The sequence below is a fragment of the Puccinia triticina genome, chromosome 11A, assembly GCF_026914185.1.
Source record: "Puccinia triticina chromosome 11A, complete sequence".
Lineage (NCBI taxonomy): Eukaryota > Fungi > Basidiomycota > Pucciniomycetes > Pucciniales > Pucciniaceae > Puccinia > Puccinia triticina.
The window spans coordinates 2,762,079-2,788,355 of record NC_070568.1 but is presented as its reverse complement, the minus strand read 5'-3'; the positions used below and the strand labels follow the sequence as shown (position 1 = coordinate 2,788,355).

The 26,277-nt window shown below is 49.1% G+C and overlaps 5 protein-coding genes across 5 annotated transcripts; 2 read left to right on the top strand and 3 right to left on the bottom strand.

The window, feature by feature from the left end:
* Positions 1-3,423: 3,423 nt before the first annotated feature.
* PtA15_11A270 (uncharacterized protein) lies at positions 3,424-4,943 on the bottom strand (the record flags this gene model as incomplete). Its single annotated transcript, XM_053161161.1, has 10 exons — positions 3,424-3,547; positions 3,606-3,712; positions 3,774-3,811; positions 3,873-3,906; positions 3,975-4,040; positions 4,102-4,359; positions 4,423-4,621; positions 4,679-4,742; positions 4,800-4,820; positions 4,886-4,943. 10 exons carry the CDS (start codon positions 4,941-4,943, stop codon positions 3,424-3,426), a joined length of 969 nt encoding a protein of 322 aa, XP_053025135.1.
* Positions 4,944-4,990: 47 nt separating this feature from the next.
* On the top strand, positions 4,991-6,216 carry PtA15_11A269 (uncharacterized protein; the record flags this gene model as incomplete). The annotated part of the gene is made up of 4 exons (XM_053161159.1): positions 4,991-5,297; positions 5,363-5,673; positions 5,745-5,830; positions 5,898-6,216. The coding sequence occupies 4 exons, from the start codon at positions 4,991-4,993 to the stop codon at positions 6,214-6,216; spliced, it is 1,023 nt and encodes a 340-aa protein (XP_053025134.1).
* An 8,446-nt stretch (positions 6,217-14,662) lies between these two features.
* PtA15_11A268 (uncharacterized protein) lies at positions 14,663-15,255 on the bottom strand (the record flags this gene model as incomplete). Its single annotated transcript, XM_053161158.1, has 2 exons — positions 14,663-14,985; positions 15,051-15,255. 2 exons carry the CDS (start codon positions 15,253-15,255, stop codon positions 14,663-14,665), a joined length of 528 nt encoding a protein of 175 aa, XP_053025133.1.
* A 605-nt stretch (positions 15,256-15,860) lies between these two features.
* PtA15_11A267 (uncharacterized protein) lies at positions 15,861-16,076 on the bottom strand (the record flags this gene model as incomplete). Its single annotated transcript, XM_053161157.1, has 1 exon — positions 15,861-16,076. The coding sequence occupies one exon, from the start codon at positions 16,074-16,076 to the stop codon at positions 15,861-15,863; it is 216 nt and encodes a 71-aa protein (XP_053025132.1).
* A 718-nt stretch (positions 16,077-16,794) lies between these two features.
* PtA15_11A266 (uncharacterized protein) lies at positions 16,795-17,478 on the top strand (the record flags this gene model as incomplete). Its single annotated transcript, XM_053161156.1, has 3 exons — positions 16,795-16,953; positions 17,043-17,101; positions 17,211-17,478. The coding sequence occupies 3 exons, from the start codon at positions 16,795-16,797 to the stop codon at positions 17,476-17,478; spliced, it is 486 nt and encodes a 161-aa protein (XP_053025131.1).
* Positions 17,479-26,277: the final 8,799 nt, after the last annotated feature.

Here is a 26,277-nt window from a genome sequence, read left to right as displayed (position 1 = left end):
TAAGTTAATTCATTCTGTAGGTTTGACTTTGGAAAGGAAAACTTGTGATGCTTTCATTTTCCAAAAAAAAGCCCAAAGTAAACTAGGGCCCCGTTTGGCTGCCGCGTTATACAACATAAATGGTCAAATTTATGATGCGCTACCCCCTGCGGTTTCAAAGTTTTGGTGGTAACGGGGGGCAAACTTTGGGTCTTGGTGTCATAAATTCAACCATTTATGACATATAACACAGCAGACAAACAGGGCCTAGATGATTTTCTGCAAAAGCCAAACCCACACATACGTGGTGCAAACTTTAACAAGGCTTTCTTTTGAGAGCAATGCCAGGCTCAGAAAGAATTCCAGTTCAATCAAAACCACAAAGAGATTACAAGCAGGAGGGGCAAGCTCAGTTCTTTGAGCGAGGTGAAACATTGAAGGGCTTGTGTGCGTTAACCAAAAATCAACCAAAAAACACTTCATTTACTAACTTCTCCTTCACCTTTTGACATTTATTTTTGTGTAGTGAGACTTTTTCCTTGGGTTTGCAAATGGGGGCTCACTCAGATTTGATGTGAATGATCAACCCGTTGCACAATATCCAATCACTTCAGGCTGCGCAAGATGCAGAGGCCCAGAAATTAGGCTCTCACTTTGCAGCTGCTGAGACGGAGAACAGTTAGTGATATGCTTCTTATCTGCCTTTGTCTTATTGTGGAATGAAAGGTTTCAACTGACATTTGTTGTGACACAGCAGGCTTGAGTGACTCTGAAATGGTAATGAATGACAACTTGGCATCCAGGATTGGATCCTGGATGCTGAATATACCACTACTGTGGCAAGGTTGAGCATGTGTATCCCCTTGGGCTAAAACAATATTGACCTGCATTTTCTGTGCATAGGAAAAACAGCGGAGACTGGCTGCTTTGGAGTGCTAAAAATGCACTTTAAAAAGCTGCTGTTGAGATACAGGGAGAAATGCAACCTTTGTGTGATTCAAAAGCTTGTGGAGAACGGCTGGGGACCATACTGAAGGAGAAGATCTTTGATGCCCTCAATTGCCGTAAAAAAGCAGTTATTACTGTGTTGAACACATTCTTGGCCCGGCATACCAACCATAAATAGCACCACTGCCCCAAACAGCTCAATCTGCCTGAAAAAACCCCAATTGACTATGCACAATTTACAAAGATCCCTCTCAATGACTCTTTTTGGAACAATAGCTACATTTGCGTATCAAAGGACCCATGGGCTCTTGATCCTACTGTACAAAACAGAATTCATGCTGTGTTGGTGTTAGACCGTTCAAAAGAGGAGCTTACTCAATTGAATATTAAGTTGCAAATGACTGTCTTGTGGGGGATGGCTCATAGAGATCAGCTAAAATCCTGTATCAATGAATGTGTTCAAGGTAAATTTCCTGCTCATTTATTACATGATCTTAATTGAATTGACCAACACAATCATAATCTCAGGACCCTTAAGTACCAAGCTGAAAGATGCTATGAACAATGTGTTGGGCAAAGATGGTCACAGCGCCATGACTTTGCTAAGTGGCAAGCGTTTACTGGAAGTGGATCAAAATCAGCACAAAGCTCTACTTATCAGATGGGCCGGAACCATAAACAGCATGCTAGCCAAGTGATTAGTGAGGCACAAATTGCTACCGGACATGTGGTTTGTCCTGATTGAATTCCTTGAGTCAAATATCTATAACAAGCACATCTCATCAGATCTTGATCTGATCTTGGAAGAAGAAGTACTCAATGATCAAGACTCAGATGGTGAATCAGGTGCATTGGAAGATTCAACTGAAACACACATGATTGAAATGGCTGGCCATGACCATGAGCTTATGGCAACACTGGGTTGCTATGCTAACCATAGCGGTTAGCGTAGCGTAGCGCAGCGCAAATGCACTATTTTTAGTGTAGCGTTAGTGCAATTGCACGCATATGCGCTACGCGCACGCGGTGCGCAGCTATTTTATCTGATAGCGTAGCGTTAGCACAGATGTGCGCAATTGCGCTAACGCTACACATGCAGGGCGCAAAAGAAGCGTAGCGTAGCGACTGTAGCGGCGCGCTAACGCTAACAAAGAATTGGCGCGCTGTTAGCGCCGCTGAAAATTAGCGCAGCGTAGCGGCGCTAACAGCGCGCTAACACTATGCAAAACAGATGGGCGCTTTTTGCCGCTACGCTAACACGTAGCGCTGAAATAGTGTAGCGACCCAGTGTTGCTTATGGACAATCCCAGAAGCAGCCATCTCATCTGATCTTTCTCTTTTACTCCTTTTACGCCTTGTTCTGTTTTTGTTTTGTATTATGGACCAATATTAACAAATAATATAATTTCCTCACAAAAACATGTGAAACATGTGAAAAATGAGAGTGCAACGTAACAAGCTTAATAATTATGTGCAAAGGGAAAAAAAAATGAGTGAGATGAAGGACTTGGTCTTGAAATGCTGATTGACCTCCGATCTATTCAGAGGACATGAAAAACTCCGGTGTCAATTGTTGAGGGGTGTCGCACACAGGGATCCAGGATGTCACAGGCTCTGGGTTTGGATTTGGAGCGTCGCGGGTGTGGGCTGGGTGGTAGTCCGACTCGTCCGAGTCTGAGGGGATACAACATATATTTACATAATACATACAAGGATTCCGGGATCGGGATTGGATCCGGGATTCTAGAGCAAATGGCCGTAAGCTCCAGTATAGAGCTGCCCTCGCATGCACAACCCGATCCCACCTCTACAGTGCAGGGATTGGGGGTCCATAGGTCTATACAAGCATCCCACACCTCGTCAAAAACCTCAACTTGTCCTCTAGCAGTGGGCGACGGGGTGAAGAGACACGTTATAATCTGGCAGGGAATCGAATGAGATGCATGCGTTGGACGGACAGCAGGATTCTGCGTGGTTGAGGAGGGTGATCACAGTGTGGCTCAGCCCGGGCTGGCCATGACCCGTATGCGAGCCCGGCAAGATGCCTTCATGGATAGCCCACGTGAACGCAAGCGGTCTTGGACCCAGAAATGTGTGGCACCCCCGCCCCAAGCGCCCATCCTCGCACACACCAAGATCGAACACTTGCAGGGGCTTCTATACTGTGTGTGTATTGTGGTACAAGAAAGATACAGGCGCACGGGCACAAAAACAGGCAATTCGGGGTTCGGAGATGGGGTTTTGGAGGGGTGGCGGGCGGAGCTGAGGGGGATGGATGAGGGATGGATGGACAGGAGGCCAGGCAGGCGACACAGACTTTGAACGGGTCCGGGGGATGCGAAACAATGATTTGGGGAAGATGGGTCGTAGGCGGGGCAACTTGCGCGCCGGAGCCGTCCGCAGGGGCCGAAGCCTCTGCGAGAGCCACCGGCCCGCTCCTCCAACGCGGCCGAGCCCCGCCCGCAGGCCGCCCAACGAGGCCCTCCGAAGAGAGGGTCAGATCTTAGCGGCGTAGAGCGACTCGCAGAGGGTCCAGAACTGGAGCGCGAGAGTGTGGTCGGGGTCCTGGGCGAGCAGACTAGGCGTCTCGACCTTGGCGTACGGCACCAAGTACTTGCCCCTGCACCCACTACTGATCAGTTTTTGGGTGTGAGGAGAGGGAGGAGGGGGGGCTTAACTTGAGGTCGAGCCGGGCCACGTCGGGCGACGTCGCGGCGTACAGCTGGGTCAGGGCGCCTTGCTGGGGACTGATGAGGATGGTGCCCCTGAAGAGCGACTTGAGGCTCTGCGGGGCGGGGCGGATCAGCAGCTGCTCGTCCGGCTCGGGGCGGTGGAAGGGACTCAACTAGGAGCGGGCGCAGGAGCGGAAAGGACTCGCCGAGGCCTGCAACACGCGCCCGACAGTCAGGGGCCGGAGGGGACGAGGGGACGGGGAGAGGGCCTACCTCTGAACAAGTCCGTGTCGACGACGCCCGGGTGCTGTGGCCAGAGAGGTGTGAGTGTGCGCGGCAGGGGGTGGAGAGAGAGGGGGGGGGGGGGGGACGCACGACGGCCAGACAGTGGATGTTGGTCCCCTCGAGGCGTCTCTGGAGCTCGCTGTTGAACAGGATGTTCTGTGCACAGGGGCGGTCAGGCGCGGGTGGGTGAGGGAGGAGGTAGGGGAGGAAGACGCACGGCGAGCTTGCTGTTCCCGTAGCGGATCCAGGTGGACGAGTAGGAGCGGTTGAGGGCCTCGAGGGAGGAGAAGTCGGGCTTGGAGGCGGCGGCGCGATGGGCGATGCTGGCGAGGTTGACGATCCGGACGGCGCTGCCGGGGGCTTCGGCGGTCTTCCGGAGCACGGGCAGCAGGGGGATGGTGAGCGCGTAATGGCCGGTGGCGTTGCAGGCCTGCAGCTCGATGCCGTCGGCGCTGAGCGCGTACGGCGTCGCCATCTGTCTCTCTCTCCCTCATCAGCCCCCGCATGGATCTGGACCTCGGGGAGGGGGGCGACTCACGATGCCCGCGTTGTTGATCAGCATGTCGAGCCGGTCCTCCTTTGCCAGAAACGCCGCCGCGGCCGCCTTTCCCGCGGCGATCGTGGCGAGGTCGAACTCGAGGAACTCGACGGCGGGCGGGGCGGCCCCGGCGGCGGCCAGCTCGGCGGTGATCTTCTGGATGGCGTCCTCGGCCTTGGCGCGGCTGCGGGAGGCCATGCTGCAGCCCCCTCCGTCAGCGATCTCGGCATGCAGGACGAAGAGCGAGACACGCAACTATACGCGGGCGTTCTTGCGCGCCAGCTCGAGACAGGTGATGAAGCCCAGCCCGGAGTTCCCGCCTGGAGCACAGCGGGGTCAGTGCGTGGGGGGAGCAGAGGAGGGGGACGGGGGCTGACCGGTGACGATGGCGACTTTGCCTGCAGGAACAGCGCCGAGCGGGTCAGTCCGGCAGGCTGGCAGTGGGCAGGGGTGGGTGGCTTACCGGCGAGGTCAGGGATCTGGTCGATCGACCAGCGGCTTTCGAAGAGTCCGAAGGGCATCTTTGCTGCTGTTGGGTGGGTGGGCGGTTGGAGAGAGTGGCTGGCTTATGAAGGCGCGGCGTGCTGTGCAGGCGGGGACGCTTAGTCAGGCGCTGATCGGGGCAGAGCTCAGGAGGCGGCGGACACAGCACCACAGCACGCCCACAGCCACGAAGATGGTCTCCCAGGAGGCCCGCCAGGAGCTCGCCCTGCTCGAGGCCATGTACCCCGACCGGCTCGCATGGATCGAGGGGCCCACCCCAGACGACCAGCCCATCCTCCCCAGGGGCTCTCCATCCGCGCAAGCTTCCCCTGACCGGCAGACGACCTTCGAGATCGCGCTCGCCCTGCTGTTCGGCGACGGCCAGGAACGCCGTGCGTGTCTCCCCCAGCCCTCTCCGTCGCCCACCCCGCTGACCGTGCTGTTGGGTGCGCCGAAGCGGTGGATGTCCGGGTGACGATCGGGCCCACCTACCCCGCCGACGCCGTCCCCAGCGTCCGGCTGCACAGGGTCGCAGACCTCGCCCCGTCGGACACCGCCCGCTTCCAGGCCGGCTTCCGCGCCTGGCTCGACGGCCCGGCCGGCCTGGCGCCAGGCGAGGCCTGTGTGGACGTCTTGCTGGCCAAGCTCGGCGCCCTGGCCGCCGCCTTCGTGCCCACCACGTCTGCCCCCACTCCCCCCCTGGAAGTCGCCGAGCCGACCAGTGCCCGTCAGGAGCCGCCGATCGCCATGGCCTGGACCGTCTTCTGGGTATGTCTCCGCCTCCTCGCTCCTGGATCTGCGTGCTGATCTACCTCCCCCCTGATGGCCCTGATCGACAGATGCACCACATCCAGGCGCCCGGCAAGCGCAAGAGCATCGCCGGCTGGGCGCGCGAGCTGGGCGTCCGGGGCTGGGCCAAGCCCGGGCAAGCCTCCTCTCCTCATCCCTCCCCAAAAAGCAGCACCAGATAACGTGAGATTGTGTGGATCCAGGTACCCCGGGGTGCTGGTGATCGACGGGCCCAGACCGGCCGTCGAGGCGTACGCCGGCCGGCTCAAGGCGCTGCGCTGGAGCGCCATCCAGCAGCGCCACTTCGAGGCCTACGAGCTCGCCCCCGCCGCCGAGAGCGAGGCCCAGCGCCGCATCCATCTCGGCCCTCATCCGAACAGCCCCGCCGAGCCAGACGCCCCGCCCCTGCCCATCCTGCGCACCGACGCCGTCGTCGAGGTCGCCTCGATGGCCCAGCTCGTCCGCCTCGCCCGCGCCGAGGGCTTCGACTCCCTGCTCTGCCACATCCTCAAGATCAAGTAACCCGCCGCCGCTCTCTCCTCTCTCGCGCGCGCCCGTTGTGTCGTGTGTGTTTTTGTACATTATCATCTGCTGCTAATTGCGTGTGTACATGAGAATAGGGCGTGCAAGGCCCCGTAAAGCAGTGCTCGGCGGCCCGCTTCGTAGCTGAGCGACGTCCCTCCTCATGGTCCGAAGGAGGCACTGATGCAGTATGCCGCACATGCCTGGGAGGCGGGGCCTTTTGGGGCTGGATATGCGCTTTTTTCCGGTCGTCCGTCACACCGCAAACGCCTGTGCTGGAGCCGCTGCTGGAGCCCTGGAGGGCCGAGATAGCTGCCGTCGTGGCTGCACATGTGTCTGGCCTCCTCATGATGATGGTGGGTGCTGGAGCTGGAGTGGGCAAGGCTTCTTAGAGCCTGGAGCGCCTGGGTCCTCTGCAAACCCATCCTGTTTTCCCTGGGCAGGCCAATCCGCACAGGGCGTACGGCTCAAGGAACCCTGGAAATCAATAACTTTGAACGGACCACGTGTAGCCGGAAAAGGTAGGGAAGGATGAGGCAACGCTCAGCGTCCACAGGCGGCATGGGGCCTTTCGGGAACCGGGCCAACATCCGGAAGGCAAAAATGAAAGAATCCAAAGAACTGGGATTTTTTTTTTAGGTTCTAACTGACAAATTATGGAAAAAGATCCTGTAAAGCTTATTCCCCCACTAGGAGCAGTCGTGCGGCCGCTTTCTACTTATGTAAATGAAAAATGGTCAAGTTTTGAAGAAGGCGAACGAGAGCTCTTTTGGTCGAGCGTCGTCGATCTGTATCCGCCGACTATCAGCGTACATAGTTCAGCCGATAAGTTTTAGGAGACGTTTGATCCTTACACCGTGCTATTTCTGCCTTTCACGATCCGTCTGTTTGGGCTTAAACCTCGCAGGAGTACGGTCACGTTACCTATGGTAACAATGAACCACGCCTTCATAGCCTTTGTGTCTCTTTTATTTTCCTGCATTCTCAACCCATTTCCTTGATCTACAAGCATCTTTGTAACATTGCGAGGTTTTTCCTTGTGTACAGTTCCAGTTGTGTACATAATACGGGAGGAAGAACGCCCAATGTAAGTCACAAAAAGGATTTGTGAGAATCTTGAGTCAAGTACTTTGTTGCAGCAAGTATCAAAAGCTAATAGTAGTAAAGAACTTAACCAATAAGAGAAAAAGAAAGTAAGCGAGATACTCAATGATATAAAAGAGTGAGATCATGAAGTACCTTCTGATGATCTAGACCTGGCTACAACACAAAAATAAAAAATGGAAATCTTAATAGGAGATGGACAATACCAACAAGCCTGAAAGGAGAGTCATAATCAATAAACATTCACATGAGAATAAAAGACTGAATGGAAAAATGAGAGTGGGGTCGGAGAGTGGCAATACCTCCACTTGAGTTACAGCCGTGCTCCTCCTGATTCTCCTGAGTCTACGTTGAGCGGTTGAAGCGGATCTAGAGTTGTCCAGTTAGGGTATGATTGGCAGTGAATTAAGGGCGTTGGAATTCGATGGCGGTTGGAGATCGTGGTTCTTCTCAAGTCTGGGGAATCACTCAAGGTTGACGCTGCCTCAGACTCAGCTTTAGAATTCATTGGTATGCATAGTTCTTCCACAGCAGACCGGGATTACTTATCCAACAGGATGTTGTGGGCTTCTCAAGGCCACAAGAATCAAGGAAATGGGTTTTTTGCTGGAAGGATTGGAGCGACGGAGGGCCAAAGCCCAGAATCATATAAAACAATATGCAGAAGAATAAGAAGTCCTCTCAAACGGGAAAGATATATATAAAGAAACTTTGGATATATATGTTTCTAATCCTTTTGTTTGAGTAAGGGTGGAAACCTGGTGAAGCCTTGCAGGAAGGTTCTCCAACATCTTGTATACATGTTTTACTCCGAAAATTGGCTGCCAAAGGAGAAATTGGGCCATTAAAAAGGATTGAAAAAAAGCATTTTCATATTTCTCAGTCTTAGGCTGCAGGTTTGATGTAAGTATCTCTTTGGAGGGTCCTGTGGGACAGCTCCCTAATAGAAGTAATTAATTGATTTAGCGGCTGTACCAGGGCCCTCCAAAGCAAGGGAATTGCTTCAATTATGTCGCTCTAACCAATATTTGTAGAGACTTTGTGTTTGAGCTGGGGCTAGTACAAGATGACAAACCTGTTTTTTCTACTTTGCTGTTGTGTCTCATTATCTCATCCATCATGTATGTGAGGTGCTTGTTTCAGGCCTTTTATTTCTCCTGCCGGTACTGAATCCTCTTCTCTCCTCCAAGTGTAAGAGTCCAATACCCAGGTGGCTTGTGCCAACAGCAATTTGGTCCTTATTTTCAGGTGATTAGCTTTAAATAAATTAAACAAACCTAGGGGTCCAATACCCACATGGCCTTTCCTGACTGCAACTTTCCGTTTTTACCAGGTTCTCCTTGATAAGATCTCCGCCGGTGTGGACGGAGACCTGTAGCCCATAAGTCTATGCTCTCCAAGCAGTATGTGTTGTCTGTACACAGCTGGTTTCAATCTTGATGTGACATTGTGTATAATTTTAAGGCTTGGTACAGGATTTATGAGCATAAATCCTGCTTTGATTTTCACACTTGCACTTGAAAAATCATAGTTAAATCCAACAACTCTCAGCATCTACTGTGCCAATTCATTCACAGATTACAAAAATCATTTTGTAGATTGGGCGCCCAAGAATTGTTATAATTGCTTCTATTTAGTACCATCATCAAGATAGCATTCCAGAGATGAGCTCCTTGAAGAAATTCAGCTTCTTTTTGGCCATTCTAATTCAAGGCTGGATGTGCCAGTCGTCGCTTCTTGGTAATATTTGGAACAAATTGAAGGACACACTAGATTCAGAGGCGTGTAGGTTTTCCAGGATCTAGCCAAAATATGGGAATTTCCTAGGATTATGGAGCTGACAATTTCCTTGGATTGATTTCCAAAATGTTACATTCCTTTCAGCTTCAGCAGGGGGAAGTCACAATGAGCCGTCAGGCATAGGTGAGGCTGGTCATAATAATATATATATATGGAGCTTTCATGGAGAGCTAACTTTAACTGTTCTAGACTCAAGGGAAGTTGATTTTAGCTCAGCAATGACATCTGTTGACCAGCTACCAGAGAATGGCCAATTCAATGGAGAGGAATTTCCTGAGAAATTCCCTGAAGAGTGGATGGGGGGCATTAACTGTGAGGTCTCAGAGAGTGGTAAGTCAAATCAGATAGACTGGTAAATGTTTGATTGAGAGTTGAATTAATCTTCTGGGTGTTCTAGATTCAAAACATAGGGATTGGTATTCAATGATTAAGTCTGTTGGCCAGCTGGAGAAGGACTATGGGAAAATTGATGTAGAGAAATTTGAAAACACACACACTGATGCAATAATGGAAGCAATTGTCCAACTGAAACGCCTTCATGAGCAGATGGAAATTCTGTTTGGACCACACTGGGATCCAGAAGTACAGCTACCAAGACCTCGATACTTGAAGGAAAAGTACACAGAATCCATATGGAGAATTTATGAGATCCTGACAAGTCACTTGAATTATCCAAATCCCATCCATCATCTGAAGGTAGCTGGAAATAATTGTATACTAGAAACCATAAATTTCATCCGCAGGTACAAACTTGCCAATAATGATGATTTGGAGAACCTGAAAAACGAATTTTCATCTGAAGAAGGTTTGAGGTGGTTAGTGAGTGCCATATATGATGTAGGTATAAAACAAACACAGCTCTGGAATGAATACTATTTGTATCCCATAAATGAAGACCAAATCAAACATCACCTTCATATGCAGCATATCTACAATACATATAAATGTTTGTGAATTTCAGTTTTTATCTTTTTTGGGATGACAATTTAATATGATAATAATTGACTGTTTGATTAATGGATTCATTTTGGAATGAAAAAAAATGGTGATGCAGTGCTTGAAAAAAAACAGCAAGATTATGTGTTGCTTGATTTGGCAATGCTTGGTTATGGAGATGAAGCAATTATTGAATGTTGGAAGGATGGTCCCATTTTAAATTCATTCTCAAAGCCCATGCTTGAACATATTCAATTTATGCGTAAAGTGACAAGATTTATTGGGGGAGAATTATATACTGAAAACCCAAACACAGCCACAAAAAAACGATTTTTCCTAGAAATAAAAGATGATTTGATGAAAATGAGGAAGATGTATGTTGACACACGTGTACCTCATGGATACAAGAAAGATGAGTTTGAAAAAGTTTTTCAATTCAGGTTTTCTGCACTATGTTTTATTCACCAGAGGATTGGATCAGATTACATGAATGAACCAGAATTCAGAGAACACAATGAAGATACTGCCAACTTTGAGTCTGGATTTCAATTGTACTACCTGTATCAAAATGATGATGAATGGAGAGGCATTCTACTATATTATGCTCATTATGCATCAAAGTTCATGACAAAGGGAAAATCTCATGAAGTACCTGCAAATTACCAAAATGAGATAGGAATGGTCCTCTGGAAAACAATGTTGAAAAATCTTGGTGTCTATGAAAAATTGAAAGCTGAAGAAATCAAGAGGCTCAAATTGATTAGAAAGGAAACATGGTACATTGATGCTCTTATGAAGAATCTAGACAAACTCATTGCAGATTTACCAAAGTTTAAACAAAAATTGGAGGCCTTAGTTAGTGGTTCAGAGTCAGAGGAAAAAAAGGAAGTTCATGTTTGGCAGAAATATATCCCAGGCATAATAATGAAGTTTTTGCATGGCACCCTGTGGAACACCTGATAAATTCAACAAAATATTCATGATCAGGTGTCACAACAATCTGAATTGTTATGATTTCCATATATCAGTGAAAAAAATGGCCAAAGATTTTTTATTTAAATATTAATTCATTCTTTGTAGGATTTTCACAACTTTTTTTATCTGCTCCTGATTATGTTTCTCAATATTGAATAGTAATATTTCCTATCTCTCTCATGGCAATTATTTCCTTATCCACAGTTCTCTATGTTTATATATGAGTACTTTTAAATTTGCTTCATCTTAATAGTCACTAGAGTCCACGTTGGCTACACCACCACACACCCAGGAGCAAAAGCCACCCAAGCTCCTGCAACTTCTGCCTCCTTCTTTACTGGGCTGAAGGGTAGGAGGGCCCTACCAATTTAAGAGGACATGAATTAGATTTTCTCTTACATCAGTGGGCATATGTACATAGGCTGTCAGCCTTTATGTAACTAACTGGGTTAAATGAGGTTGGTAATATGAATAGTATGGTGTAATATGGCAAGGATGAGCCAAGGGTGATGTCATAAGACCTGTAAAAGGTTTCACTCTATGTAGCAGTATAACTGTAGCTGAGAGGCTTGCTCAATGAAGGCACATCCAGATCAACACAAGGTGTTAATACTTAGGAATCCAAGGAATAAATCACCAGGGGGGAATATGTGGCACTCTCTAGAGAGTTTGACCAGGCTGTATGTTATTTGTGGAACCCTGTCTGATATCAGCTGTTCAAGCATTTTTCATGCTGGTTTCAAATAATTTGATGTTATGTTCAACTGAGGCTGAACTTTGATCCACTCAATGGTGGCCACACTGTTAATTGAGTGGAGTTTAAATCCACTCCATGGTTTGTGCACATTGGGATTCTACACTGACAGGTTTGTACTGTCCATCAAGTAGAGAAACCCTAAAATTAATGAATTTTCTATACAGTAATCAAGTGGAGACACCTGTAAACCCCCCTCCTCCTCTGGGGCTCACAAGGTGTCACCAATGGACAACTGCCCTGTCACATACCTGTAGATAGCCCGTTCTCTTTCCTTCCTTGGCTCAGCAGAGAACCAACATGCAGCACTATGAAAAAAACTCAAGAAACTGGTGTCAGTTGACATGCCAGATCCAGGCTGATACAATGCCACATACCTGAGTTTGTCCAGCTTTATTCCTGGTTGAGTACATGTATTTTTATGGATTGGCTCAGGCAAAGCAGTATGTTCAGACTCTGCTTAGCCACACCAGCCACCACAACTTTGTGCACAGTTAGTGTTGAGCTGCTCAGCTGGGACAGCAGTAGCACCTAAATACATACAGGCACCCTTTCAAGCGGGAGGCATTCCTCCCTCCAACAGACGAGGCCACATACCCGGTCGACAGTTATATACAACTGTCTTGACTGGGAGGACTCCCTCCCGGTTGAAAGGATGTTTTTCCCCCATGGCCATCATAGTTTCAAAAAAATTGTCAGATTTTGGTTGCGGACAGAATCCCCGATAAGTCATTGGAAGTAGGATAACTACAAGTCGCCAACAGAATCCCGGACAAGTCATTGGAAGTAGGATAACTACAAGTCAACGACTGAGTGGAAGCCTTGGAAGAATAGGTAAATCTCATAAAAGGACTCGTTTGGCACTCAAGTATTGCTGTAATGACTACGGAGAGCTTCATGGCTTACATTGAGAATGAGAAAACATTGATTACGAGAAAGACATTGGCAGGATTATAGATACAAGAGGAATGCAAAACAAACTATCCACAAGCTGATACATTTTTTTTTGCAGAGATATGAGGCCGCTAAGGGCTTAATTAAAGTCGGAGTAGCGGAATCAGTGTTTCAATAGGAGGATGACAACCTGTTTGTCGTCGATGTGTGCGGGCTTTGTGTCCTTGGGATGGGTGTTCTTCTCCCCGCAAGTGTCCAAGATACTGTGGACAGCTTTCTGGAGGATTTGATCCGGGCTACGTCCAGTGAAATGGAGACGGTTAGCTGTCTTGGACAAGGGTGGATGGAAGGTGAGGCTGCTTACATTTCTTTTGCAACCACTTTGTCCTTGGAATTGTGGAGAGACAACTGGAAAAAGGAAATGGAACTGTTAAGGGGACTGTCTTCAGCGCACATGGCAATCTGACAGGGAACTTACTTCGCAGCCACCACTGGAAGCAGAGTGCAAGTTCTTCTCGCGTAAAGTCTGAGCTGCCCTGTCAAACAGAAAGGCGGAGGAGAGATAATCTGGTCAGTTGATAATGCAACTGGGGTTCAGAACAGTCGGAAGAAGAGTACTTCAAGCATTGCGATTTGGAGAATACTTCAGCAACACCTTTGCTGTTGCGGCAGGTGACGCTGTCGGCAGAGTTCCGACGCAAGAGTTGGTCGGCATCGAGGTGGATAGCCCGGCGGCTGACGGAGAGGGATTCCTGGTCGGAGGCCTTTGCAAAGAAGCCGCCCATGCCCAGAGCCATGCTCATTGGAAAGACCCCTCCTCCGAAGCAAGCGCCGCCCATCGATAAGGCCAAGCTGCTGAGCCAAGGATATCCAAGCATGTTGAGCCCCATCCCGCCCCACGAGGTGAAGCCGCCCCACATCAGGCTGCTGCCCAGCCATCGGGCATGCAGGTCTTTGTCTTTCGTCCCGCTGACTTCTTCCGCACGGGAAACGGTGACAAGCACAGAGAGAAGGGTGATCAGGTAGGCTAGGGATACCATGCTGGATTTGTACGAATGAGGTGGTTTATTGAATGGGAGTGGGTATGTCTGGAGTTGATTAGTGAGGCTGGTCGAGGGTTGTTGCGGTGGATTGGATGATGAGGGGAGTGATTCGAATGCACAACAAGCCCCATTTATACCTTCAATCGCTGCAGCCGTTGGTGAGCGGTCGATCCAACCCACTCAAGCAAGTCCACTTGCTGAAGCTTCCGATTACACCAAATATGAGGCACACCGGAGGCTTCACCCAGTGTGACTCTGATATCGTGGGCTTGTTCTACATCCAAGTGCGAGAGAAGGGGACGGCCAGTCGGCAGATGGAAGATCTCACCAGAGGGTGGGAGTCTGAGAGTTGCCAGTGCTCCATCTGCTCAGGACACACTTTCTCGCTTCCACCCCCGGAAGACACTCATGGCCAAAGACTTGTAGTCATTCATTTACAATCTCTTGTCCGCGGAAGTGGCCTAGAAATTTGGATAACATTGCTCACATACATGCCCTGGCCCAAGTCCGACTCACAGCCAGCTGGAATGATCGTGATATGTGCAATGTAGGCATGTGAATTAATGCGCCAAGGAGATGCTGGCGGACTTTTGTATGCAGTCCGTCCGAGGAGGGCGCCGCGCCCGACATCCGCGGAGGACGGGGGGAAGTCTTGAGTTAAGCCCGGGATGCAGGGCAAGCACAAACTTGACAAAGCTCCTATGCTCGCATGTAATTTCATCCTTAAGATGGTCCCTCTTACATTATTAGCATTGTAGACAATATGAATGAGAAGTGAAATGGCATATTAACTTACCCATTGCAGCGAATAAAATTTGGAAGAGCGATTTAAACAAAAAAAATACTTTTACTTGGTTGTTTGCAGTGAGCCTCTCCAACCACCGTGCCGAATTTGTTGACCTTTACAGGATAATCAATGCACGTGGAGTCCACGGACAGTCTATTTTGGTAATCGAGTTTTCTTGCAGCAGGGACAGCCGGTCAGACGATGGGCTCGGCGGGAGCTTGCCAACGAGATCACAACCTGAGGTTTGGAAGGCGGCAAGAAAGCATATTGGATAGAAGACTTGTGGGACGTTGGATTCACGGTGGGGACAATCGCCTGATGAGATGAACAGAAGTAGCAAGCTATCACGCAACTCAATCCACGGCGTTGTCGGAAGGAAGGTTTGAAGACGGTGTTCAAGCTTAGGAGGGTGAGGTGTTGGGATCGTTTCTTTTCTTCGGGTTGAAGGATCGTGACAGAGTAACCAGAGGGATGTACTATGTGCTGACCATACGAGGGAAGCAGTGATGAATGCGACCCTCGGGGCAGATGATCAACAAACGATTGATCTTATTGGGGATAGGGTCTCGGTTTTCTTGAGTAGCGCGATCCGTGCAGACCCCACAAGAAGCAACCCCTAATGCTTGTTCTTTGGACAGTTTCGGTGGGACATGGGGAATCTCATTCGATCGACTCAAGAGGGCCCCGTAGATTTCGATTGATGTCGGTAAGCTCGGCGAAAGTCTTCGTTGCTTGGGTTGGAACATGAAGCGCAAGCACCCCTCGATAAAAAGACTACCTCAACACATGACATGCAAAACGGCCACAATTCGCATACGTTTCCATCTGGTGTCCGAAACGCGCAAGACCTGGCCTCAAGCCATACGCGCGTTCCACATGGTAGATTACCAACGTCGCAGTGCTTCCACAACCGGGTATAAGAGCTGAGAAGAGGAATCGAGAAGGCCGTTTGAGGAGCGAAGGCAGCGCTTCCTATGTACCCGCGTGCAAGTAAATGGACATTATTGGGAATGCACGAACATCTGCTGGGCTAAATACGTATTCGGAAGTATAGATTGTCAGACGGCAGGTACGAATACACAGACAATTGTGGATCTGATTGAGATAAGGCAGACATGTTGTGGTCCAACTCACTTTCGATGTCGACCAAATCCACGTGACGATACTTAAGTGGGGGCTTGTCACACTCGCAAAAGTATTTTGAAAAATTTTCAAAGCGATTAGCTGATGTCCAGATCTTGGTCTTACGCTGAAGCAACACGTAAGCAGCATGTAGTTCAGGGATCTTCAGCTGGTTCAACCGTTCAAGTTTTTTGAATTCTTCGAGTTTCTTCACAACCACTCTTGTCATCTAGTCCTCCCAGTTGAGCTCTCGGTTGCGCGCCCGGATCTTTGGTACACCAGCCGTTGTTGGCCCTCTTCCCATGTTGTCGTGGGCTTCGGTCGTCTCACCATGCCAATGACGGACTGGAAGTTGCAGTGCTGAAGGAGAGGCTAGGAGAGGCAGCGGGTCTGATCCGAACTCGAGCGCGACTCGGTCCGGGGATGTCCGGGGACTGAGGCTCATCGCGGAGGGCAAATCAGGACCGAACCTACACCCCGGACGCAAAACTTCGAAGCATGCCGGCTGAGCGGCTGCCGGCTGTGATTTCCCCACTCGTAAGAACCGCCACCATCCCGGTCAGTCGTCTGTTGGGCTTGCACATCTTGATTGTCTATTCGTGGACCTCTACGTCTCGGATCTGATCGCTGACACTTCTCTGTTATTTTTTCTTTCTATCATACCAGGTAAGCCATCTCTCTCCGTTACTCGATTGATCCTCGCCGCATCTGCCGCTCAGGTTGAACCGCATGCATACCGCTTGGAGGCAGGTGTGAACTTCCCCTTCATCATCGTAGCGGCTGTTGTGATCACTTGTGCCAACCATCTATCACAGATTAGCAGGGGTTGCGTATCACCGAGACTCTCACACCTTTCCATCAACATTGGGACCCGCAAACCGTTTTCGAGGTCACCCGTCTCGGCCCTGGATGTTTTTCAGCAAGACTAATACCTCTCAGATCACGTCGGACACGATGAAAACGTCACCCCAATCCTGATCAAGAACCTGAACATTCAACAATCATCGGTCGGCAGCAAGCGGACTACGTTGCTTGCTAGACCTCTCTTGTTGGGCCATCTGTGGGCGACAAAAGACAAAGACGTGCGCGGATGGAAATAGCAGCACAAGTTTGCGTTGTTTGTGCGTGCCTCTGTTGCGCTACTACGGCGGTGAACCGAAACGATGCCAGCTTCCGACCGGAATGCTCAAGACTCGCGCCATGGCAGATCTCGAAGATGCCTGTATTCGAGGTCTACCGTGGGGGAAAAAGCAATGAGCATCTCGTTTGCAAGCGGGGATCGTTCGGGTTATCCTGCCGCAAGTAGCGCGACGCAGGCACATGTAAACTAGGCAGACTTGTGCGGCTATTTCCATCGGCATGCTGCACACGTCTTTTGCCGCTCATGGTTGGCCCAATCGGAGCTGTCTAGGGAGCGAAGGATCCTTGCTGTGGCAGACCGCCCACGGCAATCCTATCCGTCACCGTCATGTTTTTCCAACACACCTCGACACGAAACAATCGGAAACAAATCTTGCAAGAGTGGTAAAAGCAGCATACCCTAGAACTGACCCTGATTTTCACTCTTACCATCCTCCAGTACCCGTCTCGCTGACATCGATCCAAGACCCGAAGATTACCGCAGCTCCCAGGCTAATGGCGCGGCAGACCACCCAGGCTGCTCCGCCCAGCAAATCCGCCTCTTTGACCTGATGGGGGGTCCTCGAATCCGCCAGCGACTGTGCAAAGGCGGCGTTCTTTCCTTCAGGGTATGTGCACACCTCAAGCGTGCGATCGAGAATGGCAGTACCGCAAATAATCGCCTTACTCGGAGCTCCGCCGCGCCCGGCTGTGCACATTCGCGATAGTCACCTCATCATCCATCGGTGCCCCCAGGCCCTGGCTGTCTGCAGAAGAGCCAACGACGCACTGGCCTCGTGCGTTTCCCGCCGTCCTGCCCTAAGGCCGCATCGGGAGGGGATCAAGACGCGGGCGCGGTCGGACCATTGTTGCTCCCTTGATTCGCTGCGCCCGGGACAGAACTGCCGGCCATCACGCGTCCCGCCGCCCCCATCTGTCCTCTGGGACAACAGCTGGGAATGAGGTATGCCCGGACGGCTGAAGGGAACCTTATGCGGCTGGCTCGACAGCCGAGAGACACACATCTCATCCCCAGAGATCCAAGCTCCCGACGAGCCAAAAACGTGCGCCGAAATAAGCGACTGACAGCCCGCTGTTTCTGAGGCATGGCTATCGGGTGGGCTTGCCGACAGGACGCCCGAGCCCGCCCGGGTTTGGGCGGGGCGCGGGCCGCCTTTTTGGGGAAATTTTCAATGTGGGCCCGGCCCGTCAGACCCGCAGCATAAGCCGGGCGGGCGCGGGCTGCCCGGTGGGCTTCCCATCCTGCCCCGGGAGGCCCCCCGGTGGTAGTTAGTAACTACTGACTGGCCGGGCAGAACTGGTCACCATCGAAGTCGACGATCCCGGATTCCCGATTCACGAACATCATTCGGCGGCTGGCCACCCTTCGGTTGAAATGGCAGCTTCTGATGCCGAGCAAAACAATATCACCTACATGGCTGGGTCAATGGATTCATTGTCACATAACGCACCAGCAGCCGAGTTGGATTTGTATTTTGAAGAACAAAACCTGATCCTCGCTGACAATTCCGAATTTGATCTACTTGGCTGGTGGAAATTGAACGCCTCACAATTTCCATCATTATCCAAGGTTGCCAGGACTTTACTCATGATTTCCATGACCTCAGTCACATCCAAGACCGCTTTCTCTACAGGTGGACAAGTTCTTGACGATTTCTGGATGCACTTGAGCAAAGACCCGATTGAGGCGTTGATTCGCACTCAAGATTGGATGAAGGCCAAGAAAGAACTGAAAGGGTTATTTTTTTCTTTGGTTTCTTTTGTTTATGACTGGCGACTCCCTCTATAATAGTGGAGGGAGTATTTGATAGGCTCAAAAAACTACAAGACATGCTCAATTATCAAAAAAACTGTCTTTTCAATTTTTTTGCTGGAGCCCCTGGGCGGCCGGTGGGCTGCCTGGCAGCTAAACGGGTTTGGGCCGGGCGACTATTTGAGGAAAATTTGCCCGGCCCAACCCACCCAATAATATTGCGGCCTGACTCGGGCTGGCCCGCGGGTGGCCCAGGCCCACCCGATAGCCATGCCTAACACCAGCACTTGCGGCTTCAATTCATTGGCCTATGAAATTGAAATGGATATATCAAAATTACAAACTCACTTTGCAATGTTGTGATCTGAAATGCTGCCAATTGTTTAAATTTGCCCCTTTCACTTTTACTCATATGAGGGTCTTCTACAGTTCCAAGCACAAGATAAAACTCTTACATCTGAGAGTGCCTGAATGACAAAGTACTGTAAACCATTGATCTGTGATGAGATCATGAATGAGATGAACGGGGATCAGAAAGAAGATTTAAAGTAGAAATCTGCATTGGTAAAGTTTCTTACTTTCATCAGCTCAATTGACAATTATGTAATAGGGGGGTTCACGTTGCAAAAAAAGAAATGCTGATTTTGTCTGCTCATGCACCTGTGAGTAAGGTTTATGCCTTGCAGATTGCTTCCAAAGGGGAGCTGCCCAGCCAAACCTTTTTGCTTTCTCAGGATTTTCAAAAGCTGTATCTGCTGGTTTTGGTGGCTGATTTGTGAAATCAGCCTTACGTGAACCCCCCTAATAATCATAATCTCAACTCTCTACTTGTGGATAACCAATGTGCTGAAGTTATGATTAGGGTTTTTGGCACCACCTTTTCAAAAGGTGCGCACCCAGGGGCGCCAGCTGTACCGGTGCGCTTATGTACAGGACTCAAGAATATGCCTAGGAAATCAAAATGGATTCCTGGATGACTGAGAAGAGAGAGAAAAGGGGACAAATCCCTACAAGAGAGGCTCCTACATATAGGAGTGAGAGCACAACAACAACAAAACACGTCATACAAGTGAACAAGAGTGCACTAAAGAGACGTGCCTACTGACTAAAAAAGAAACAACTCTTTGGCTGAGAAGAGAACAAAAGACAACTGAACTGCTTGGCACACTGACACCGGGCCTAGCCCCGGCACGTAATGAGTGGCCGTTGAGTACCCTGTATAATACAGGGCTCAATGGCTCCTACTCATCTTGTGTGACATCTGAACAGGGCTACAAAGTAGCCCGGCTGCAACATCCCCCCCTCTAGACAGGGGCCGTCCCGGACCCTGCCCGGGGCGGTCCCAAGCAAAGCTTGAGCCGCCTGCCTGGTGTTGCGGTGGCCCTGCGGCCGGCAACCAATGAGACTCGGTATCCACCGCTTTGCCTGACCCTGAAAGGCTTGGCTTGGCTTTGGCTATAGCCTTCACCTTCTTGAGCAAATCCTTTGCTACTCGAGCGTCTGCTAGCTTCTCCCGCTGAACTACTGCGGGAGGAGGCGCCCACATGTCATTGACTATTAAAGATCGCAGTGCCACCGGTTTGAGACTATTCCTGTTAACCGGTCTAGGGTATTCCACACCCTTGTAGTCTACAATAATGTAGACATTATTTTTGAGGATCTTATCTATTGAGAAAGGCCCAAACCAGCGGGGAGAACCTTTTGTGTGTTTTTTGTTGCGCAGTTTCACATACTGCCCAACTACTAAACCTTCTAAATCCCATGCAAAGACGGTCCTTCCATCAAAGGCCCCTTTGTTCTTCTGCTTTCAAAGCGCAGTATTGCCCGTCGCGGTCAACTGGGTCTTATTCAACTTGGCTATCCAAGACTGAAGTTCTTCTTGACCTGGGAAAACCGGGTCAGCTGCGATCATTCAACGACAATCCTTAGGCAATCGGGGTTTGACGCCGTAGAGTAGCTCAAACGGCAAGAACCCACTTCTATCACTGACACAAATCCTGGCAGAAAAAAATGCCGCCGGCAAACACGCCTCCCACTTGGAGGGGTCGCCAGAGGTTTTCATTCTGAACAGATCTGCTTCCAATATTCCATTGAAGCGCTCACTCTTGCCGTTTGTCTGCGGATGGTACCCAGACGTACAAACCTGCTTCATTCCTGCCGCTGCAAGGAACTTAACAAACCCGGTGGACAGGTAATTTGAACCTCTGTCTGTCAAGAACTCCTTGGGTGCCCCATAGGGCGTTACTGCATGGTCAAAAATGGCCTGCGCCAACTCGGCTGCCAATGCTTCTTTCAGCCGGACAGCCACTGGCCAAGAGGTACAGTAGTCTATTGCCGTGATGATCCACTTGTACCCACTAGGCTTGCTCTCTGGCATCTGGATGAGGTTGGAGGACCACCTCTCAAAGGGGCCCACCGCTGGCAGGGGTCTCTGTAACCCTATTTCTTGCTTTGGATGCGGCTGTTCTTGTATCTGACAAGAAGCGCAGGTACATACATAACTTTGCACATCATCATACCTCTTCGACCACCACCCCTGTCCCCGCAGGATCTGCAGAGTGCAGTCCCGGCCCCTATGGCCCAGTTCGTCGTGAACCGCGCGTCAAATCTATAAGCAAACGCAACAAACGGCGACCACTCCTTCAAGTTCAACCCGCGACGACCAAGATAGATCAGGGCTTTGTTGACCGGTTCATATTCAAAAAGCTCAATGTTTTCTTTCACTCGAGTCACTAGGTGGTTGGGAATTCCCTCAGGTAAGTCCCATCCCTCTAACAGATATTGAATAATTAGAGGCCAATCAGTCTCATGGAGCTGATTTGTTACCTCTGCTAATAGGGCTAAGTCACTCCTACGCGACAGCGCATCTGGTAAAACATTCTCGGAGCCCTTCTTGTACCAAATCTTGATTTCCATCTCGGCGAATTCCTCAATCCACCAGAGTAGGCGTTTTGTTGGGAGAAGCTGTGTAGAGAAGTAAGCCAACAAAGCATGATCTGTGTATATAATTGTTGTCTCGACGGCACCATCCAAATACACATGCCACTTTCTCCATGCGTGAATTGTTGCTAATAACTCCCTTTCCTGCGCCGGATAATTTACCTGTGCTTTATTCAACTTACACAATTCAAAAGCCACCGGGTGAAGAGCCAAGTCGTCGCCATCTTGCAGAAAAATCGCGCCGACCGCGAAATCGAGGCATTGGTTTCCATGACAAACCTCTTGAGTATATCCGGCATCAGCAGGACTGGCGCACTGGTAAGTGCCTTTTTCAACTCCACAAATGCTACTTCCTGAACCGGAAGCCAAAGCACCGTTTGACGCTTAGTTACTCCACCTGCTGTTAGGTCATGTAACAGCGCGGCCATATTGGCGAAGTTCCTAACACAAAAACAATAGAACCCGCACAGTCCAAGAAAAGACCTGACATCAAAGACCATCTGGGGTCGCGGCCAGTCCCGGACACACTCCAACTTTGACTCCATTGGCCAAATCAAATTGTACCCAATAACGTGTCCTACGTACTGGATTTCACAAAGGCCAAACAAACACTTTGCCCCGCTGCACCTCAGTTCCTCCCAATGGAGGAATTCAAAGACTTTGCAGACGTGCTCAACGTTGTGGTATGCTTTATGGTTACCCATCTAGCCCATTTCAAAATTTTCCATTTTCTCATATGTACACTCACAAATCAACCAATACGGCGACACCATTGGATTCTACGTCCAAAACTACACAGGACACCATGGACAACACACCTTACACCTGTCAGCCTTAGAGTCATCACAGCTGACCTAAAAGCTGCCTGTTCTACCTTTGTTACATATAAATTACTTTATATCCTTTTCATCTTAAGAGATAACCTTGTTTTGACTTCATATTCTGTTTCCTCACGTAATTTTAACCCTAGTTACAACTTACCAACTCTTTGTAACTATACTCCTTCCCTGAGTTATTGAGTTGTGGCGCGCATGCGCAGTTGTGAAGTGTCAGCGCTACCAGGCGCGCCAAACCACATGTACATATGTAAATTACATAAGCAAACTGTGAAAATTTTTGTAGTCAGGATCCCCCTTGCCTGAGGCGGATCCACAGACTTCAGCACACCAGAACCACCACCCAGATAACCCCAGGATCACCACCAAAGAGCTTACAACACTCCCAGTATACCTACCGTCACAGGCGCCTAGGATATTGACAGTAAGTAACCTCTTTCACTGAACCTTGTTTATCTCAGAGGTACAAATCTGTATCTTGCTTGATCTGCTCTTTCTGCTGGTTCTACCTTCTTCTTGATCACAGGGCTGTCCCTCCATATCTACAGGCCTTTGCCTCCATCTTGATCACAGGGCTGTCCCTCCAATTCTACTGGCCTTTGCCTCAAATCTGGGTTAAAGGGCTGTCCCTTAGGTTTCCCTTTAAGAACCTTGACTATCCAGAAGGAAGCTAAAAAATTGTGGCTGGATTAAACTTATCTAATCCAGATACCCTCCTGAGAGGAAGCTGTAGCACTTCTTAGCACAGATTAGCAGCACTCTTCTGAAGAGTAGCATTGCCAGTGGACGTGCATTCCCACCAGAATAACCTAGTACTTCTCTTCATCTTGATCTTGCTCTGTTTTCTCTTTCTCTCTTTCTCTCTTTCTCTTATAGTTGTATTGTCTTTATTCCCAAGAAATCCAACTATTGCCCCCCCATTTCTTGTGTCCTGCTGTCACTATAGAGACTCAGGCTCACAACACCCCTCTGGATCAGAAGATACAACCCCTTCAAGACACCATCAGCCAGTTTCACACACACAAACACCATACTCAGGTCATGTAATCCGTTACATGACCAGGACCATGTAATCCTTTACATGGTCCGCTCTGACACTTGTCTACCCTTTACATATGCTTTACCTCATCAGCTGCACTCATTACATTGTGTTATGCACGTGTCATGCAGTGTCATGCAGTTCCATGCAGTGTCATGCACACTAGATGCAGGCTTATGCAGGCTTATGCAGGCTTATGCAGGTGCATGCAGACTAGTGTAATAGGGGCTGTAGTTCATGCAGGTGTCAAGCTAGCAAAAACCCCTCATGCAGCTTGCACATGACATCAGTTGACAGCTCAGGCTAGCTAAATTCACTCGTATGACATCATTTGACAGCAGGTGACAGACAGGGGCAGTACAGATGATCAGGTGACCCAATGACATCATACATCAATGACATCATAGGCCAAACTTGAACCTCTCACCTCCTTTTTCTCACCAGCTAAATTCCCTCATCATTACATCATGTGACCTGTCAATCGGGCTAAATTCCTCATCTAGGCTGTACCACCAGCCAAAATCCCTCATTTTACAGCTCAGGGCAGCTAAAATCCCTCATTCCCTGGTTCCCCTGGAGCTAAAATCCCTCACCTTTTTCTATTTAAGGAGGCTCTCCTCCCCCCAGTTGTAATTTCTCTCAGCAAACTACTTGCACTCAGCTTACCTCATAACAGTACAACACTTTCTCACTCTACAGTATTAGCCCCCACTATATTGTGGTTTTACCCTTATTACATAAGAATTACATACATATCACAACTCTATTACATCAATCACTCATCATTAAACCCTCTGTCAGGGTGTTCCACAACCCCCTTTGCGGCAACACACGGACCATATCAACTTACGACTCACTCAGCACTGGTTACATCACCCATATCCCCTAAGCCACTTGTTCGATGTAGGCTATCTTTTGATACACCTCCACTATCACTACATAAACCTTCCAATCATAGATTGGGGGGCTTGTTTTAGTGTCTAGTGACCCAGGAAAGGCAGAGGTAACCTCATTCATCCCTTTCCGCACTCAGCAAAAGGTTCTCAGGAACACTTTTGAGCTTTACAACGTGCTCTTCCTCCAACTTTGAGTAGATCAATATGTCATCCAAGTAGACTTGGACAAACACATTGATGAACTCCCTAAGAATGTGAGTCATCATTCTTTGAAAGGTAGCCGGGGTGTTAACTAACCCAAACGGCATTACTAACCATTCAAAGTGACCATACTTTGTCCCAAAAGCTGTTTTAGGGACGTCCAACTTGGCTATCCGCATCTGATGGAAGCCCTGCTGTAGGTCAATCTTTGAAAAGAACCAAGCCCCACAAAGAGCGTCAAAACACTCTTGTTTGATCAGCAGCGGATGCCAATCCTTCTTAGTAAGTGAGTTAACTTTTTGAAAGTCAACACACAATCTAACTTTTCCCAATGTGGAATGCTTTACCATAACTATGGGGGAGGACCATGCAGACGTCAACAGACAAATGAAACCGGCTTCCTGCAACCCCGCTGTGGTGTGCTGTGCCTGTTTCAATGCCAAAAAGGAAATATGAAAAGGTATTATGATAGTACAGTTACATACAGGTGGAACCCATTACAAGAGGAGGAGATAATCTTACACAACAGTTACAACATTTACATACATACACTCTTTGGTAGCCACAACGGATTGGACGGAAGAATACACAACTTGGATATGAGGACAAGGGAGGAGGAAGGAATGAGGACCAGAAAGAGGCTTTGACCCCCAAATCCCGGAAAGGAGGAGTATTCTAGTTGGGTGCAGAGTGCATGAAAGGTGGCTTGGTTACATAGCAACACATTCTGAAGGATATGGAAGGTGGCTTGGGTACATAGCAACACATGACATCAGGCAGTGCAATATATGCAGGCAGATAAGGTGTACAAATAGTGTCACTGCAGCATAATTCCCTCATTGTTTGTGTGGCTGTGCAGTACAGGTGTACATATGCTGTGCAACTGAGATCCCCTGCAGCTAAATTCCCTCAAACACATTCCCCTGGAGCTAAAATCCCTCACTCTTCAATATAAAAGGAGCTCTTCTCCCCCCCATAATTCCTCTTTTTCACCATCAACCTATAGAGGTCTGGTCAAATATGGTAGTTTAGCAGTAGTAGTCTTGAGTAGCGTAGAGTCAGTCAGTCAGTAGAGTGTTAGTGCAATAGTAGAGCCCACAATCAACAACCAACCAACCAACCAGCAACCAACCAACAACCAACCAACAACCAACCAACCAACCAACCAACAAACCATTCTCCTTATTAGCATATTAGTAGTAGTAGTAGTAGAAGTAATAATACAAATTATAACTGTTGATATTCCTGTGACATCCCTCTAGGACTCTAGCGGTCTCACTTCTTCTGATTACATCATCGATAAGCTCGTTCCTCAATGACATCACACTCGATGCTCGGATCTCTTAAAATACTCCAGCAAGATTCTCCGCTCAAACCTCTCCACCTTCGACCTTCAAATATATAAACCCTTCTTTCCGTCACCATTGCTTCCTTCCCTCGGGGAACCTGCAGCATCACATTCTGCCTATTATCATAAAGCTTATTCTTTCTTATATAAGCTGTTCCTCCACTTTCGACATCATCATTGGTCGACATCATCATCACTTTATCTCCTGCGTTATCGCATTGCGCTATCTCCTGTCCGCTCAAGTATTTCTCTCGGCTATCCCTTCCATTGCGTCCGCTCAAGTCTTTCTCCTCGGCTATCCCTTCTTTTCGACAATCCGCCGATCTCCATTTGCGCTCGTACGGCTTGTAGGTTCTTAACGGCTCATCAATTACATCGGACTCATCCTGGCCAACATCATTGACCTTTTTCTTTTTCCGTTCCTAGTTTGTTGTCCTCCTGTGTCCTGTGTCCTTTTTTTTCGTGTCTATTTATATTGTCCTCTTTGCCTTTA